Here is a 14,654-nt window from a genome sequence, read left to right as displayed (position 1 = left end):
TTGCCTCTGAATTTGTTTTTGCCTTGTGCAAGACATATCTTCAAGCAGCCGGGGGTCCTGCTTCTGCCCCGGAGGTCTCCGGGGTTAAGTGTGTGTTCCTTCTGCATCCACTCCAGTTTGGCCCCCTTCAGTGCTGGTTTGGTTCCCGTCTCCTCCTCTCTTGTCCAAGTGTCTGAGGGTCTCTTGGGACAATGTTTTTAGTTATGAGGAGCAGTTTTCTCTTGAAGAGGACCTGGACCTTTTGGGAGTCCTCCAGGATCCTCTCGTGGGGATGGATGCTGTTAGCGGTGGCTTTGTGGTTCTGTCTGCTGGTGAGGATATGTCTGTGGTGCGCATTTTTCAGCGGGAAGAGCTCCAGGAGCTTATTCTTCAGGTCTCCTCAGTGTTGAGCTTCGAGAAAGATGTGAAAGTGCTCCCGCATATTGTAGACCCTCTGCTTCAGGAATCTGCTCTGCACTCCACTCTTTTCCATATTTTCCTTGCACAGTGCATTCTATGGCTCACCTCAATCCCATCCTGGAGGAGGATATGGAAACCTTGAAGTCACCAGTGGTAGATACGGTGGTCTTGGTCATCTCGAAACAGCATATGTTGCCCGAAAAGGGCGGCTCCGCCTTAAGAGACTCTGAGGAGCATAGATTAGAGGCCCGTCTTCCCTCATCCTGGCGTTGGCTTGCACCGGACTCGTCTTCTATGTGGTTGTCCTCCAGGTGGTCCTCACTCACTGTAGGTGTATCTTGGTCCTCGCTCACTGTAGGTGTATCTTGGCAGCTCCACTGTTGGTGATTTTCCACAGCCTCCCTGTATGCCTGTTCGATGAACTTCTCTAACTCCCTGACATCTTCCTCTGTCATGAAGTTTTCTGCCTCTCTGTCTTCCCCTTCCACTGCTCGAAGTGCTTCTAGTTCCAGTATTCTGCCGTCCAGGAGTCTGACTTGTTTCTTCAGGCCCTCCAGTTCCTCGCATTGAGTGCATACATAATACCGCCTTCCAGAGAGGAGGTAGTCATACATATAGCAAACGGTGCAGAAAATTGGAAAGCTCAACATCCTGCTTCTGTCTGCTGCATCCATTGCTGTGCACTTGCCGATCTGTTGTCTGAAGTGGCTTCTCCTTGTAAAGGAATCTGTGTAGAGTCCTTGGTGTTACTGTGAAGTCCTTTTCTTGATTTTAAACCTGCTACCCCTGTTGCTTGTGTGTGTCCTCTGTGTCTGCTGTGATTGCCCTCTGCTACTACTTTGTTTATCTACTGCTTGTCTGTCCTGTTGCCCTTGTGGTACTTGCCTGTGTAGGTGTCCTTCCTTAGTATTTCTTCTTTACTCGTCCCTTCTTAAGGCCCTTCGCAAAGGCGCTCTTGCTAAGGCGAGTGCCTTTAACGCTCGCCTTTGACGTGCGCCGAATGGCTGGGCGCTGTTGCCCCCTCCCCTTTTAAGGAGGAGCTCTGGTGAATGATGTCAGGGGTGGGCGGAGCTACCTCTCGCCGATGCCCCTTGCTCTCTCCTGCTTTCTCTTGCTCCTTCTTCCCTCTCCTGTTTTCCTCTCTGCTTTTCTCTCCTTCTGATTTCCTGCCTCCTGTTTGCCTGCCAAAGCCTGTTTAACTGAGCTCCGTTGGCCCCTCCCCTTTTAAGGAGGAGCTCCAGTGGATGATGTCGGGGGTTGGTGGAGCTGCCTCTCACCGATGCCCCTTGCTCTCTCCTGCCTTCTCTTGCTCATTCTTCCCCTCTCCTGTTCTCTTCTCGCCTCTTTTTCTCTCCTGCTTTCCTACCTCCTGCTTGCCTGCCCACACAGATGTAAGGTGGCTGAATAGGCACACATTTCTGCAAAGATTTTGTGATTTGCTGAATGAAATAAAACGTTTTTTTGACAGAGAGGGGAGATGACCAAGCAGAGTTGGAAGATGAGGAGTAGTTATGTGATCTGGCATTTCTCACTGACTTTACAGGCGAACTAAGTGACATGAACCTTGAACTACAAGGTAAAAATAAATGGTTAGGACTCCTCAGCTTGGAAAAGAGAAGGCTGAGGGGAGATATGATTGAAGTCTACAAAATCCTGAGTGGAGTAGAATGGGTACAAGTGGATCGATTTTTCGCTCCGTCAAAAATTACAAAGACTAGGGGACACTAGATGAAATTACAGGGAAGTGCTCTTAAAACCAGTGAATTTTTTTTTCACTCAGAGAATAGTTAAGCTCTGGAACGCGTTGCCAGAGGATGTGGTAAGCGCGGATTGAGTAGCTGGTTTTAAGAAAGGCTTGGACAAGTTCATGGAGAAAAAGTCCATAGTCTGTTATTGAGAAAGACTTGGGGGAAGCCACTGCTTGCCCTGTATTAGTAGCATGGAATATTGCTACACTTTGAGTTTTGGCCAGGTACTAGTGACCTGGATTGGCCACCGTGAGAACGGGCTACTGGGTCTGACCCAGTAAGGCTATTCTTATGTTCTTACAGTTTCATCCTACAAGAGCAAATTTGAGCTAATGATGACTGACCTTGCAAACAACACTTCTGATCATTTTCCTAATACGCATGACCATCTGGGACAATATTCAAATTTTGTTTTTCAGAACGAGAAGTATGTGACAGAAATCTGTTCTGTTATCCAGGAATTTGAAAATAGTTTCTGTGACTTCCCAAAAATTGGAACAGTTGTGGAGTACTTGTCATACCCATTCAAAGTAGATGTAAGCATTAAAGAAACTGCAGTTGCTATCAGTAAAAATTACTCATTGAACAAGCCATCTCTTGAAAACGAAATATTAACCCTTAAAAATGACATTTTTCTCAGGACCTGTGCTGAGCAAGAATCATTTTGAAAGCTAGTGCCTAGAGACAAATTTCCCAACATGATAAGATGCAGTGAAGCTGTATATTCCTGTTTCGGTTCAACTTATTTGTGTGAATCTTCCTTTTCCCATCTGAAAATGACAAAGAGTATACAACGTTCCAACATGACAAATGAACATCTCCAGGATTCCCTGAGACTGGCCCTCACGCAATATTCACCCAACTTCAAAAAGCTGGTGGATTAAATGCAGGCTCAGACGTCTTACTAATGAGCAAGAGTGAAATATTAAAGATTATGCAAGATCAATACTCAATAAAAGTTAAAGAAAGTTATTAAGACAGTTAAAGAAAGTTATTACTCAATAAAACTTTAAGAAAAAACGTACTTTTCATTTCCACTTGCAGTTCTTACTGGATCTTCTTTCTCTGTTTTGTTTTTGCTTAATTTGCTTAACAACTGATCACATCCAAATAAATGATAGAAGGTTCATTAAAAATTAGGGAATCCTCCAACTTTATTGGGTTAAAATTTAATTTGAAACTAATTTGAAACTTAATTTTCATGGTGGTAGATCACTGGCACTTTTGGCCAGAAAAAGTAGATCACGACTGTTCGAAGTTGGACATGCCTGATAATTAGGATGGTTTATAAGATTAATCCAGTCAGAGTTTATTGCTAGCTACAGAACAATAAGTATTCTTTCATATTGACAGGAGTTACAGAGAAAGAAAAGGAAGCAGCATTTAATATTTTCAGCCCGGATAGAGCACACATTCTTCACTCCTTAGCTTTTGGAAGAAGGGTGGATACAGTACTAGTCCCTGGCAAAAAGAAAAAAGCACCAACCTTCAAATCAAAGACATTCTCAGGTATTTATTATTGACAGTACATGCAGTACTTTATAAGACAATACCCGATTGGTGATTTTTTAATTAGATTATTTTAAATTTAAAATCAATTTTGGAATTGTTTAGAATCTTTTATAAAGCAGTGAATCTAGCTCAAATATGCATAGTAGTGTTCTCCCTAGCATCTTTTAGCTGGGTGCTCCGCCCGGCTAATTTAGATGAGCGCCCGGCTGCCTTCCTCTAATGACACGCTTCCTCCCTGGAGTAAGTAGTATTTTGAAAAAAGTTCCATGCTGGCATTTTGCTTCAGGGTCTGCACGGCTGATTTGTCTATGCGGTGAGAGAAAGGGGGAAAGCAGACAGACCAGAAGACAAGGCAGATACTGGACTGGGGTAGAGAGGGGAAACACCCTGAACCGAGGAGAGAGAGAAATGCCAGGGGAGGGGGAAGACAAAGAGAGAGAGAGACAGAAAGACCTAGAACAAAGGTGGGAGGACTCAAAATGTTAGCAGAAGGAAGAGAGAGAGAAAAAACCCCTGAAACAAAGAGGAGGCAGAAGAGAGGGGGTAGATGTTGGACTTGGTATATAGAGGGAAGAGAGATAAAGAGACTGCAGAGAGGTGGAAAGATTCTGGACCAGGGAGGGAGGGAGGAAGGAAGGAAGGAGTTAGAGGCAAAGAAAGACCTGGAAGAAAGGTGAATAAATGCTTGACATGGGGGGGGGGGGAAGGTTTATAAGCTGAAGAAAGAGAGAAAGAGAGCAGCCTGGACCAAAGGGGAAAGACAGGAGGCAGACACTGGACCATGGGAGGTGCAGACAGAAGAGACAGAGGGAGAGAGACCCTGAGGAAGAACAGAGAGATGCAAGATCATAACAGAGGAGGGAGAGAGAGGAGACATGTTGCCAATAGGGATGGAGGAGAGAGGAAGAAAAGTTGGACTCATGGAGGACTTATGGTTGGGGAAGGGAATGAGTTAGGAGGAGAGGAAGCTTGCAGAAGGAAGTCCAACCAGAAACTAATTAAATCACCAGACAACATAGGTAGGAAACATGATTTTATTTTCAATTTAGTGATCAAAATGTGTTAGTTTTGAGAATTTATAATCTGTTGTCTATATTTTGCACTATATTTATCTATTTTTCTATAGTTTTTACTGAAGTGAAATTGCATATTTTAAAGTCATCTGCCTTGGCCTCTTTGAAAAATAAAACAAATATAAATGACAATTAACATTTTCTCTGCATACAGTGTGCTTTGTGGGGTTTTTAAAAAAATTTTGTGGTTACCATTATGAATTAAGATATTGTGTGTACATGAAAAATGAATGGAAGAAATTGCATTACAGTACAGAGAGGTTCTGGTGGGTCCTATTAAAGACTTGTTCAACAAATCTCTGGAGACGGGAGTGGTTCCTGGAGATTGGAGGAGAGCAGATGTGATCCCTATTCACAAAAGTGGTCACAGGGATGAAGTGGGAAACTACAGACCGGTAAGCCTCACTTCGGTTGTTGGAAAAATAATGGAAGTGTTGCTGAAAGAAAGAATACTAAACTTCCTAGAATCTAATGGGTTACAGGATCCGAGACAAAATGGCTTTACTAAAGGTAAATCGTGCCAAACGAACCTGATTGAATTTTTTGATTGGGTGACCAGAGAACTGGTTCGAGGGCATATGCTAGATATAATCTACTTAGATTTCAGCAAAGCCTTTGACACGACTCCTTATAGGAGGCTCTTGAACAAACTTGAGCTGAAGTTAGGACCCAAAGTGGAAAACTGGATTAGAAACTGGTTGACGGACAGACACCAGAGGGTGGTGGTTAATGGAAGTCGCTCGGAGGAAGGAAAAGTGAGTAGTGGAGTCAATCAGGGTTCGGTGCTGGGGCCGATCCTGTTCAATATGTTTGTGAGTGACATTTCTGAAGGATTAGAAGGAAAAGTTTGTCTTTTTGCTGATAATACCAAGATTTGTAACAAAGTAGACACCAAGGAGGGAGTGGAAAACATGAAAAAGGATCTAAAATCCAGCAACTAAAATTCAATACAAAGAAATGCATAGTTATGCATTTGGGGATTAATAATCAGAAGGAGCCATATATGCTGGGAGGGGAGAGGCTGATATGCACGGCTGATATGCACGGGACCTTGGGGTGATAGTGTCCGAAGATCTAAAGGTGAAAAAACAGTGTGACAAGGCAGTGGCTGCTGACAGAAGGATGCTGGCCTGTATAAAGAGAGGCGTAACCAGTAGAAGAACGAAGGTGTTGATGCCCCTGTACAGGTCGTTGGTGAGGCCCCACTTGGAGTATTGTGTTCAGTTTTGGAGACCGTATCTGGCGAAGGACACAAAAAGGCTTGAAGTGGTCCAGAGGAGGGTGATGAAAATGATAGGTTTGTGACAAAAGACCTATGAGGAGAGACTGGAAGCCCTGAATATATATACTTTGCAGGGGTGTCCAACCTTTTGGCTTCCCTGGGCCGCATTGGCCGAAAAAAATGATTCTGGGGCCGCGTAAACACTGCAGCAATACAGAGGACGGAGCTGGCAAGATGGTAAACACCCGTAGGCAGCAGAGGAAAGCACTGCATCGCCCTTGACTGGGGCCACACAAAATACTTCACGGGGCTGCATGTGGCCCTCGGGCCGCAGGTTGGACATCCGTGCTTTAGAGGAAAGGAGGGAGAGGGGAGATATGATTCAGACGTTCAAATACTTGAAAGGTATTAATGTAGAACAAAATCTTTTCCAGAGAAAGGAAAATGGTAAAACCAGAGGACATAATTTGAGGTTGAGGGGTGGGAGACTCAAGAGCAATGTAAGGAAATTATTATTTTCGGGAGAAGGTGGTGGATGCCTGGAATGCGCTCCAGAGAGAGGTAGTGGAGAGGAAAACGGTGACGGAGTTAAAAAAAGCATGGGATGAACACAGAGGATCTAGATTCAGAAAATAATAGTTAATATTGAAAAACTAAGGCTAGTACTGGGCAGAATTGCATGGTCTACGTCTGTATATGGTTGTTTGGGGAAGGATGGGCTGGGGAGGGCTTCAATGGCTGGGAGGGGGTAGATGGACTGGAGTGATCAGTAGTTGGAACCTAAGAACAGTACCGGGCAGATCTTTAGATTCTTGCCCAGAAAAAGTTAAGGAGAAGAAGGGGGAAACCCCCCCAACAAATTTTTAGATTGAATCAGGTTAGGCAGACTAGATGGACCATTCGGGTCTTTATCTGCCGTCATCTACTATGTTACTATAATGGGGGCAGAGCTTGGGCTGGGGTACTTGGTTGGTATTTGTTAGACTTAGTGGGTACTTAGCTTGAAAAAGTTGAGAAACACTGATCTAAGTGACTGGAGTTCACAATAGTGATTCTCCTATGGCCAATGCACCAAAGTCCATTCAATTCCTATGGGCTTCAGTGCATTTGCTATGGCAGAATTGCTTTCGCAGCTTTGTATAAGGAGCCCTAAGGCAAGAACTACTGTCTCTTTGCTATGTCTTAAACAAAAAAACAGATTGCTGGGGATGCGAAGCATTATCTGATTCAGTATGAGTTTGAAGTTGATTGAATATCACTCTCTCAAGTACGGTAATTTTGAAAGAAAAGGAAGGTTTGATACTGACCAGTAGTTATTTGGAATAAGAGGCTCTGCATTACTTTTGTTCAAGGGTGGCTTAAATGCTACTGGAACACTGCCTAAGTGTCAAACCATAAAAAAGGAAGTCATCATGAGCAATGGAAAATAATTAATAAAATAAAATACAGTATTTTTCGTTCTCTAAGACGCACTTTTTTTTCCACCCAAAAGTGGGTGGAAATCTCGGTGCGTCTTATGAAGCGAAGGTACAAATTTTGTTACCTTCCCCCGTACCATTGTAAAACCCGCCCTTTGTACCACCTTTCTAAACCCACCTGCCTGCTGCCGCCGAACCTCCTTTTTAAACCTGACCGCCCACTACCACCGCCCACCTGTCTAAACCCATCCACCTGCTGCCGCCGCAGCACCTTTTAACCCCCCTCCCATCCGTCCGTCCGTCTGTCTGTCTTCTGTTGCCATTCCCTGTTTTTTACCTGGTGGTCCAGTGTCCAGCCAGCTCCTCATTTCCCGGCCAGCAGCGAAACAAATCAGCAGCATAGCCGTGAGGAAGAAGCTTTACGCTCTCCCGCTCGGCTCCGCGCTGCTTTCTGAATGGCTGCCATAGGTTCTCATGGGACTCGCAAGAACTTATGTCAGCCAATCGGAAAGCAGTGCGGGGCCGAGTGGGCGAGCGTAAAACTTCCTCCTGATCACAGCCGAGAGAAACAAGATGGCGATGAGAGCGGGCGCCTGAGAGGGAGGCTCCCTCTCTTGTACTCTGCCGGTGTTGCTTTTTTTTGAACTAGCAGTTCCCTTACCTCAGTATGGGTAAGAGAAAAGGAGTCCTTCGCGGCAACCCTCCGGTGGCGACAGCGGCACCGCGTCTGGTGCAGCCTACAATTGAAGGAGCCTTGGCGCGCTCGGGTGAATCTACTTCAGGGACAAGCCCGAATTCGTCGGGCGAACTCAGCCGGCAGCTTCGGGCAATGTTGAGCCTGGAACAGAGGCACCCACCACCACAACCTGGAAGCAATGCAGTGCTGGGAGTTTCTGAGGTAACATTGACCCAGGAGGAGTCTTTGATCCTCAGTGAAGGAGGACTGGTAGCTCCAATTTCATCTGGAGCCGAAGAAGAGGCTGTAGTACACCGACAGCTAACCCACACCGCAGAAGAGGTGAGAGGAGCTTCGGGAGGAAGTAAGATCATTTTTGGGGTGCTGGAGAAGCCTAAGACAATTGATATGGAGGCTTTATGGCAGGCCATTTCAGTTATGGACGCTAATCTCAAATTGTCTTTTTCCACTTTAAACATTGACTATGGCACTATTCACTCTAAAGTGGAGCAACAGGGTTTGGCCCTTAAAGATTTAAGTGAGAAAATAGAAAAACAGGAGTCAACAATTTGTGAAATGAAAACATTGGACTTGGAATTAGTAAAAGAAAGAACATTTATGGCTAGAAAAATTGAAAGTTTTGAGAACCAATTAAGGAAAAATAATTTGAGACTCCTAAATTTTCCAAAATGTCCCTTAATTTCACCAATGGAGATGGCAAGAAAGTATTTTAAGGAAATTTTGCTTATTCCTATTGAAAGTTTGCCACCTATTGTTAGAGCTAATTACCTTCAAATTAAGAGACCTGTGGAAGTTTCCACTCCTAATGAGATTCAAGGGACAAACAATGAAAATATAAACTTAACAACTTTTCTGGAAAACTCCTTGGAGGTTATAACGGAAAGGAAAACCCTGTTAATAACTTTCGCTTTGGAAAGTGATAGAGAATATGTACTGCGTTTGTATTTTCGTCATATTAATGACCAGTTTTTAGGTTCTAATGTTCGAATATTTCCTGACATGTCTTTAAGATCCCAGAGGCGTAGGAAAGAATTCTTGGCATTAAGGCCAAAGAGTCCTTGCCTTGGGGGCAAATTTTTTGTTGAAATTTCCTGTAAAATGTTTTGTGTCTTATCAGAACAAGAATTACTTATTTTTTGAACCTAAACAACTGGTAGGATTTATAGAATCCAAAGAGCAAGTAGTGTCTATGGCTGAGAATGTATAACCTGCCATGAATGACTGTAGCACCGCAGATAATTGCCGCTTTCTAGGTTGGTTATTGTTTCAATTGTTAAATTTATTTTCTAAAAATCTCTCTCCAAAGTTTGTGGACTAAATATATTGGAAACATAAGTGAATAATCAAAACACTGACTTAAGTGGATTTGGTTTATAAATTTTCTTTTTAATAATTTTTGTTAATCTGAAATACAAGTAGTGTATTGCTTGTTTGTATTGATAAAATTGAATAAATAAAGAAGTAAAAAAAAAACCAAACTTCTTCCTGATGGCCACGCTGCTGATTTGTTTCGCGCTGGCCAGGAAATGAGCCCAGAAGAGTGAAGGCTTCCGCGGCAGGCATGGAGGGAGCGAAGCGAAGCCGACTGGAAATGATGACGGCAGAATTTTAAAAGATACAGGGGGGGCTTGCCTGGGGCTGGCTGGTTTGGAGATGGCTGGCCTGGAGCTGGCTGGTTTGGGGATGGCTGGTTGGCCTGGAGCTTGCTGGCTTACTGGTTTGGGACTGGCTGGCCTGGGGCTGGCTGACTGGCCTGGAGCTGGCTGGCCAGCTTGGGGCTGGCGGGCTGGCTGGCTGGCCTGGAGCTGGCTGGCTGGCTGGGGGCGGGCTGGCTGGGGGCTGCCTACCATTAGATGTGCCCACCACTAGATGTGCCCTGTAACGGCCTACCACTAGACCACCAGAGGGGGGACAGGATACAGGGCACACCATTTGGTTCAGAATTTTTTTTCTTGTTTTTTCCTCCTCTAAAGGTTGGTGCGTCTTATGGTCAGGTGCGTCTTATGGAGCAAAAAATATGATAATGCACATTTAAATTTCCCCACCACCAAATTTCCCCATCCCACCCCACACAACTATTTTTTCATGCCACCTGGCTGGGAAAAATTTCTGGGGAGAACACTGCATAGTATTAATAATTTGCTTGACTTCTTTGAAGGTGTGAATAAACATGTGGGTAAAGATGAGCTGGTCGATGTAGTGCAGGGGTCTCAAAGTCCCTCCTTGAGGGCCGCAATCCAGTCAGGATTTCAGGATTTCTCAATGAATATGCATGAGATCTATGTGCATGCACTGCTTTCAATGCATATTCATTGGGGAAATCCTGAAAACCCGACTGGATTGCGGCCCTCAAGGAGGGACTTTGAGATCCCTGATGTAGTATGTCTAGATTTTCAGAAAGCTTTTGATAAAGTTCCTCATGAGAGGCTCATGAGAAAATTAAAGAGTCATGGGATAGGTGGCAAAGTTCAGTTGTGGATTAGGAATTGTTTATCAAACAGAAAACAGAGGATAGGGTTAAATGGGAATTTTTCTCAATGGAGGAGAGTAAACAGTGGAGTGCCACAGGGATCTGTACTGGGACCTGTGCTATTTAACTTATTCATAAATGATCTGGAAATTGGGACAAGTGAGGTGATTAAATTTGCAGATGACACTAAACTATTCAAAGTTGTTAAAACGCATGTGGATTGTAAAACATTTAGGCAGACCTTAGGAAATTGGAAGGCTGGGCGTCTAAGTGTCAGATGAAATTTAATGTGGACAAATGCAAAGTGATGCACATTGGGAAGAATAACTCAAATCATAGTTACCAAATGCTAGAGTCCACCTTGAGGGTTAGCACCCAAGAAAAGGATCTGGGTGTCATCATAAACAATACTTGAGTGAATGTCAGCAAGAGCTAATACTCTTTCCAGGACCTCTTTCAAAACAAAGCAGCTATTAGTTATGAGGCAGAATGGAAGAACATCATCTTACTTTATGTTAAAATATTAATAGACCCCAGCCAAACACTTAGATGTATTCTTGAGTTGCCTTGATGGGAAATATGTATACAAATTTGACACTGAAGAGACAGTATAGTAATTTCCTTTCTGTGCTCTGTATTCTTTTAATAGTTTTCTGAGGATCATTCTTTTCCCCACCCACCATTCCCCCATAAAAATACTGCTGCTAACATCCCTATTTCCTGTATTTTCCCATCACTTCAACTCAGCTGGTCCAGTAAGAACATCTCTTTTTATTGATCGTTGACCTGTTCTGCTGTACCACTTAATAGTGATGCTGTATGTTTAACTATTGTGAATGCTGATAACTGAATCCTGGTTCTAACTGATATTTCCATTAAAGAGGCAACATGCTAAATCTATGCCTCAAACCCTAAGAGACAAACTAGCTTTCTTATGATACTGAAAACATGAGGACTTGATGGATTTGTGAGCAGCTGATGCTTATTTAATTACACAACAGACTTTAAAGCCTGCCTGGCAACTTATCTTCAGCAATATTGCTTGAACAGAAAAAGATCTATCAGAAAAGAATGAAATAATAATGACTGACATAAATATTCTTTATTATTAGTTCATGAAGGGCTAGGTGAAATATCTAAATAGCCCTTTTGGTATTAAATAAAATTCCTTAATACAGTTCTGTCTCTGGTCAATATTAATTTTTAAAATATTTGTTGTTATAGGTAATCATACATTTGTGAATAACTTGCATAGGTAAGTAATTTGCTTGACTTCATACATTTCAAGAGTTTACAGAACCTGTAATGTTTGCACAATTTCAACTGCCTCTATGCAGAATAAGTCTGATATTCCTTATTTATCTGTCTCCTAAATATGATCTAAATTATTAATATGAATAAATTACAATTCAGGTGCAAACAGCTTATGATTCCTTACAGATGGATTTAAAGCACCTCAACTCGTGAGTTGCTTGTAGAAGACATTTTCTTTTCTCCGTCTCTTTGTCTTTCTGGGCAGCACCACCTCTCCTCAGTCTTAAATTCTGCAAGTGAGCTGAGATGTCTTTTCATCTGCTCTGCACTAGATTTTCTATTTTTGGGCCTTAATCTGATATTTATTCAAGGCTCCCCTGTCCTAAGGGCAGGATCCACTAAACCTCCAAACCGTGCACGATCCGTTTCCTATTGCATGCCGGCCGACTGATTCAATAAAGGCCTGCATGCATGCAAATGCGGATGATCGTTAGCACACCCCCTACCCACGGCCAGAGCGATCCCCGCTCATGTGCACACTCTGACAGTAGTGACAGGAGAAGCAGCCTCCTGTCACTGCTGTCAGGGCTCAGCCCAGCACAGATCTCTCTTGCCTGCTCCCGGACTCTCCTGCTCTCTGCCGCCGTTCCCTGCAGTGCAAGCTTGTGGTTTAAAAGCAGGTCTGCACTGTAGGGAATGGCGGCAGAGAACAGGAGAGTCCGGGAGCAGGCAAGAGAGATCTGTCCGACACACCCCCAGGCCGCGATCTCTCCTGTCTGCCGGCCCGACCATGGGTGGACTGGTCGGGTGCAGTGGCTCTCCTGCTCCCTCCCTTCCAGGCATTCTTGTCGCCCAGACTCTCCTGCTCTCTGCTGCCTTCCGTGCAGTGCGAACCCATGGGTTTAAAGGGGGCTGCACTGCAACGTGCAGCACCGCTTAAAACCCGTGGGCTCACACTGCAGGGAAGGCAGCAGAGAGTAGGAGCTCAGGGCAGAAAGCAGGACTGGAAGATTAGGGCGAGCAGGCAGGAAACATGGGGCAGAGCAGGGCTTCTATGGAGCTGGAGAGTCAAAAAGACATTTTCGACTGGTCTCCAGCAGTCACTTCTTGGGTTGAGCAGCCAGCCCAGTCGGATCCGCAGCCGCACCAATTGCACCAGCTCCAGTGGTCTCGGTGCCAGCTTTGCAGAATATGTTGGAGGCTATTCTTCATCAGGAGTTTGGTACTATGCTTTCCAAATTAACTCCTGCCACCACTCTGCTTCCTGCAGTCCAGCCTGAGCACTCAGCAGTATCACAAGGAGTCGAGTCCTTGAGAGTGCCTCAAGGACAATCTGAACACTCTATACAAGGAGCCGAGTTCTTGCCAGTGTCTCAACCTCGATCTTCAACTGCCAGTCCTACCTCACAGCATAAGGCATTACCTTCTTTGAGGCACAGGACGGGAATGCCTTGACATTCCTCATCGAAGATGGATACACCTCGATCAATGCCCCGGTCTTCGAGGCATAGTTCATCTCCACACCGTCTCTCGAGGCATTCATCTATACCCAGGTCTTCTTCCCGGGAAAGACCCCGTTCATCGAGGCATCAAGATTCCTCGAGGCCTCCAACTCCCTTATCGGGGAAATCTGTTGGGGAACCGCACATCCGGACTCCGCAGGTCTCTGCTGGTTCTTTCAAAAGAAAACGTTCTGCTTCTCCTACTCATTCCAGAAGTGGACTTTCATCTTCATCTTTACCTATGGATTCTGATCTACGGTACTTATATTCCAGAGAGGCTTCACCTTCTTTCTCTGCTGTAAAAGGTACCTCAAGGGGTTCTCGTACACCTTCTCATCAACTATGTCATCCCTCTTTAGATCCGGTGTTCTTTACAAAGTTCCTGTGTCAAATGAGTAAAGATCTCAATATTGCCTTGGAGTCTGATTCAAAATATTCTAAAGAGTATTTAGAAGAACTGGGTATGCTTAATCCTCTTAGGGATTCTTTAAAATTACCTATGAATGGCATTCTTTCTCATACTTTCAAGAGGAATCTAGATACACCATACTCCATTCCTGCTGTGCTAGCAAAACTGGACTCTCGATATAAGATGGTTCATTGTAAGGGATTTGAGAAGTCTCAACTATCCCATCAATCTCTTCTCATGGAGTCTTCTTTGAAAAGAACCAATCCTGCCAAAGTTTATGCCACCATCCCTCCTGGCTGAGAGGGAAGGACCGTGGATAAGTTTGGCCGTCGGCTGTATCAAAATTCTATGATGACAAATCGGATTTTAAACTATAATTTTTTTTTCACATCATATCTGAAGCATTGGGTCAACGCTATGCCTGCTTTTTTCAAGTATCTCCCAAAACATCGGTTATCAGAGTTCTAGCATATGCATTTTGCTCTAGGTCAACTTCTCATGCATATGGTTCAAGCTGCGTATGATGCTTTTGAAATGTCCTCCGGGGTCACTGCATTCTTGGTTGCCATGCGTTGTCTAGCCTGATTATGAACTGTGGACACGGATCCAAATGTACAAGTTCGACTTGCCAATATTCCATGTCAAAGAAATGAGTTGTTTGATGACTTCATTGAGGCAGTCACAAAGCGCTTGTCTGAGCATGAGAAATCATTTGCCTCTATAGTTCGGCCGAAACCGAAGCCTTCCACTGCTAAGAGTTATAGACCTCCTCCATCTTATCAGAGGCATTATCCTCAGAAGCCAGCACCTTAGTCGAGGCCGCCTCCTAAGAAACAGCAGCAACAACAACGGCAGTGTAAACCTCAAACTCCTGCTGCACCCAAGGCCACTCAGCCACAGAGCATAATATCAATCTTTCTGCCTTGTCTTTCCCTCTTCCCATCTGAGGT

At 44.3% G+C, this 14,654-nt stretch overlaps 1 protein-coding gene across 6 annotated transcripts in view; it reads left to right on the top strand.

Moving 5' to 3' along the window:
* LRRC72 (leucine rich repeat containing 72) overlaps window positions 1-14,654 on the top strand; it is a 112,270-nt gene that overhangs the window by 85,016 nt on the left and 12,600 nt on the right. For 5 of the 6 annotated variants that reach the window (XM_033930973.1, XM_033930971.1, XM_033930970.1 and 2 more), the window contains 2 exons: window positions 3,501-3,656; window positions 11,764-11,794. In XM_033930973.1, coding sequence (XP_033786864.1) covers window positions 3,501-3,656; window positions 11,764-11,794 — 187 coding nt within the window. The remainder of the gene's footprint in view (window positions 1-3,500; window positions 3,657-11,763; window positions 11,795-14,654) is intronic. The other variant, XM_033930974.1, reaches the window with a different exon arrangement.

The sequence above is a fragment of the Geotrypetes seraphini genome, chromosome 2 (assembly GCF_902459505.1).
Source record: "Geotrypetes seraphini chromosome 2, aGeoSer1.1, whole genome shotgun sequence".
NCBI lineage: Eukaryota > Metazoa > Chordata > Amphibia > Gymnophiona > Dermophiidae > Geotrypetes > Geotrypetes seraphini.
The sequence above is the reverse complement of the archived record's forward strand: the minus strand, read 5'-3'. Positions and strand labels throughout refer to the sequence as shown.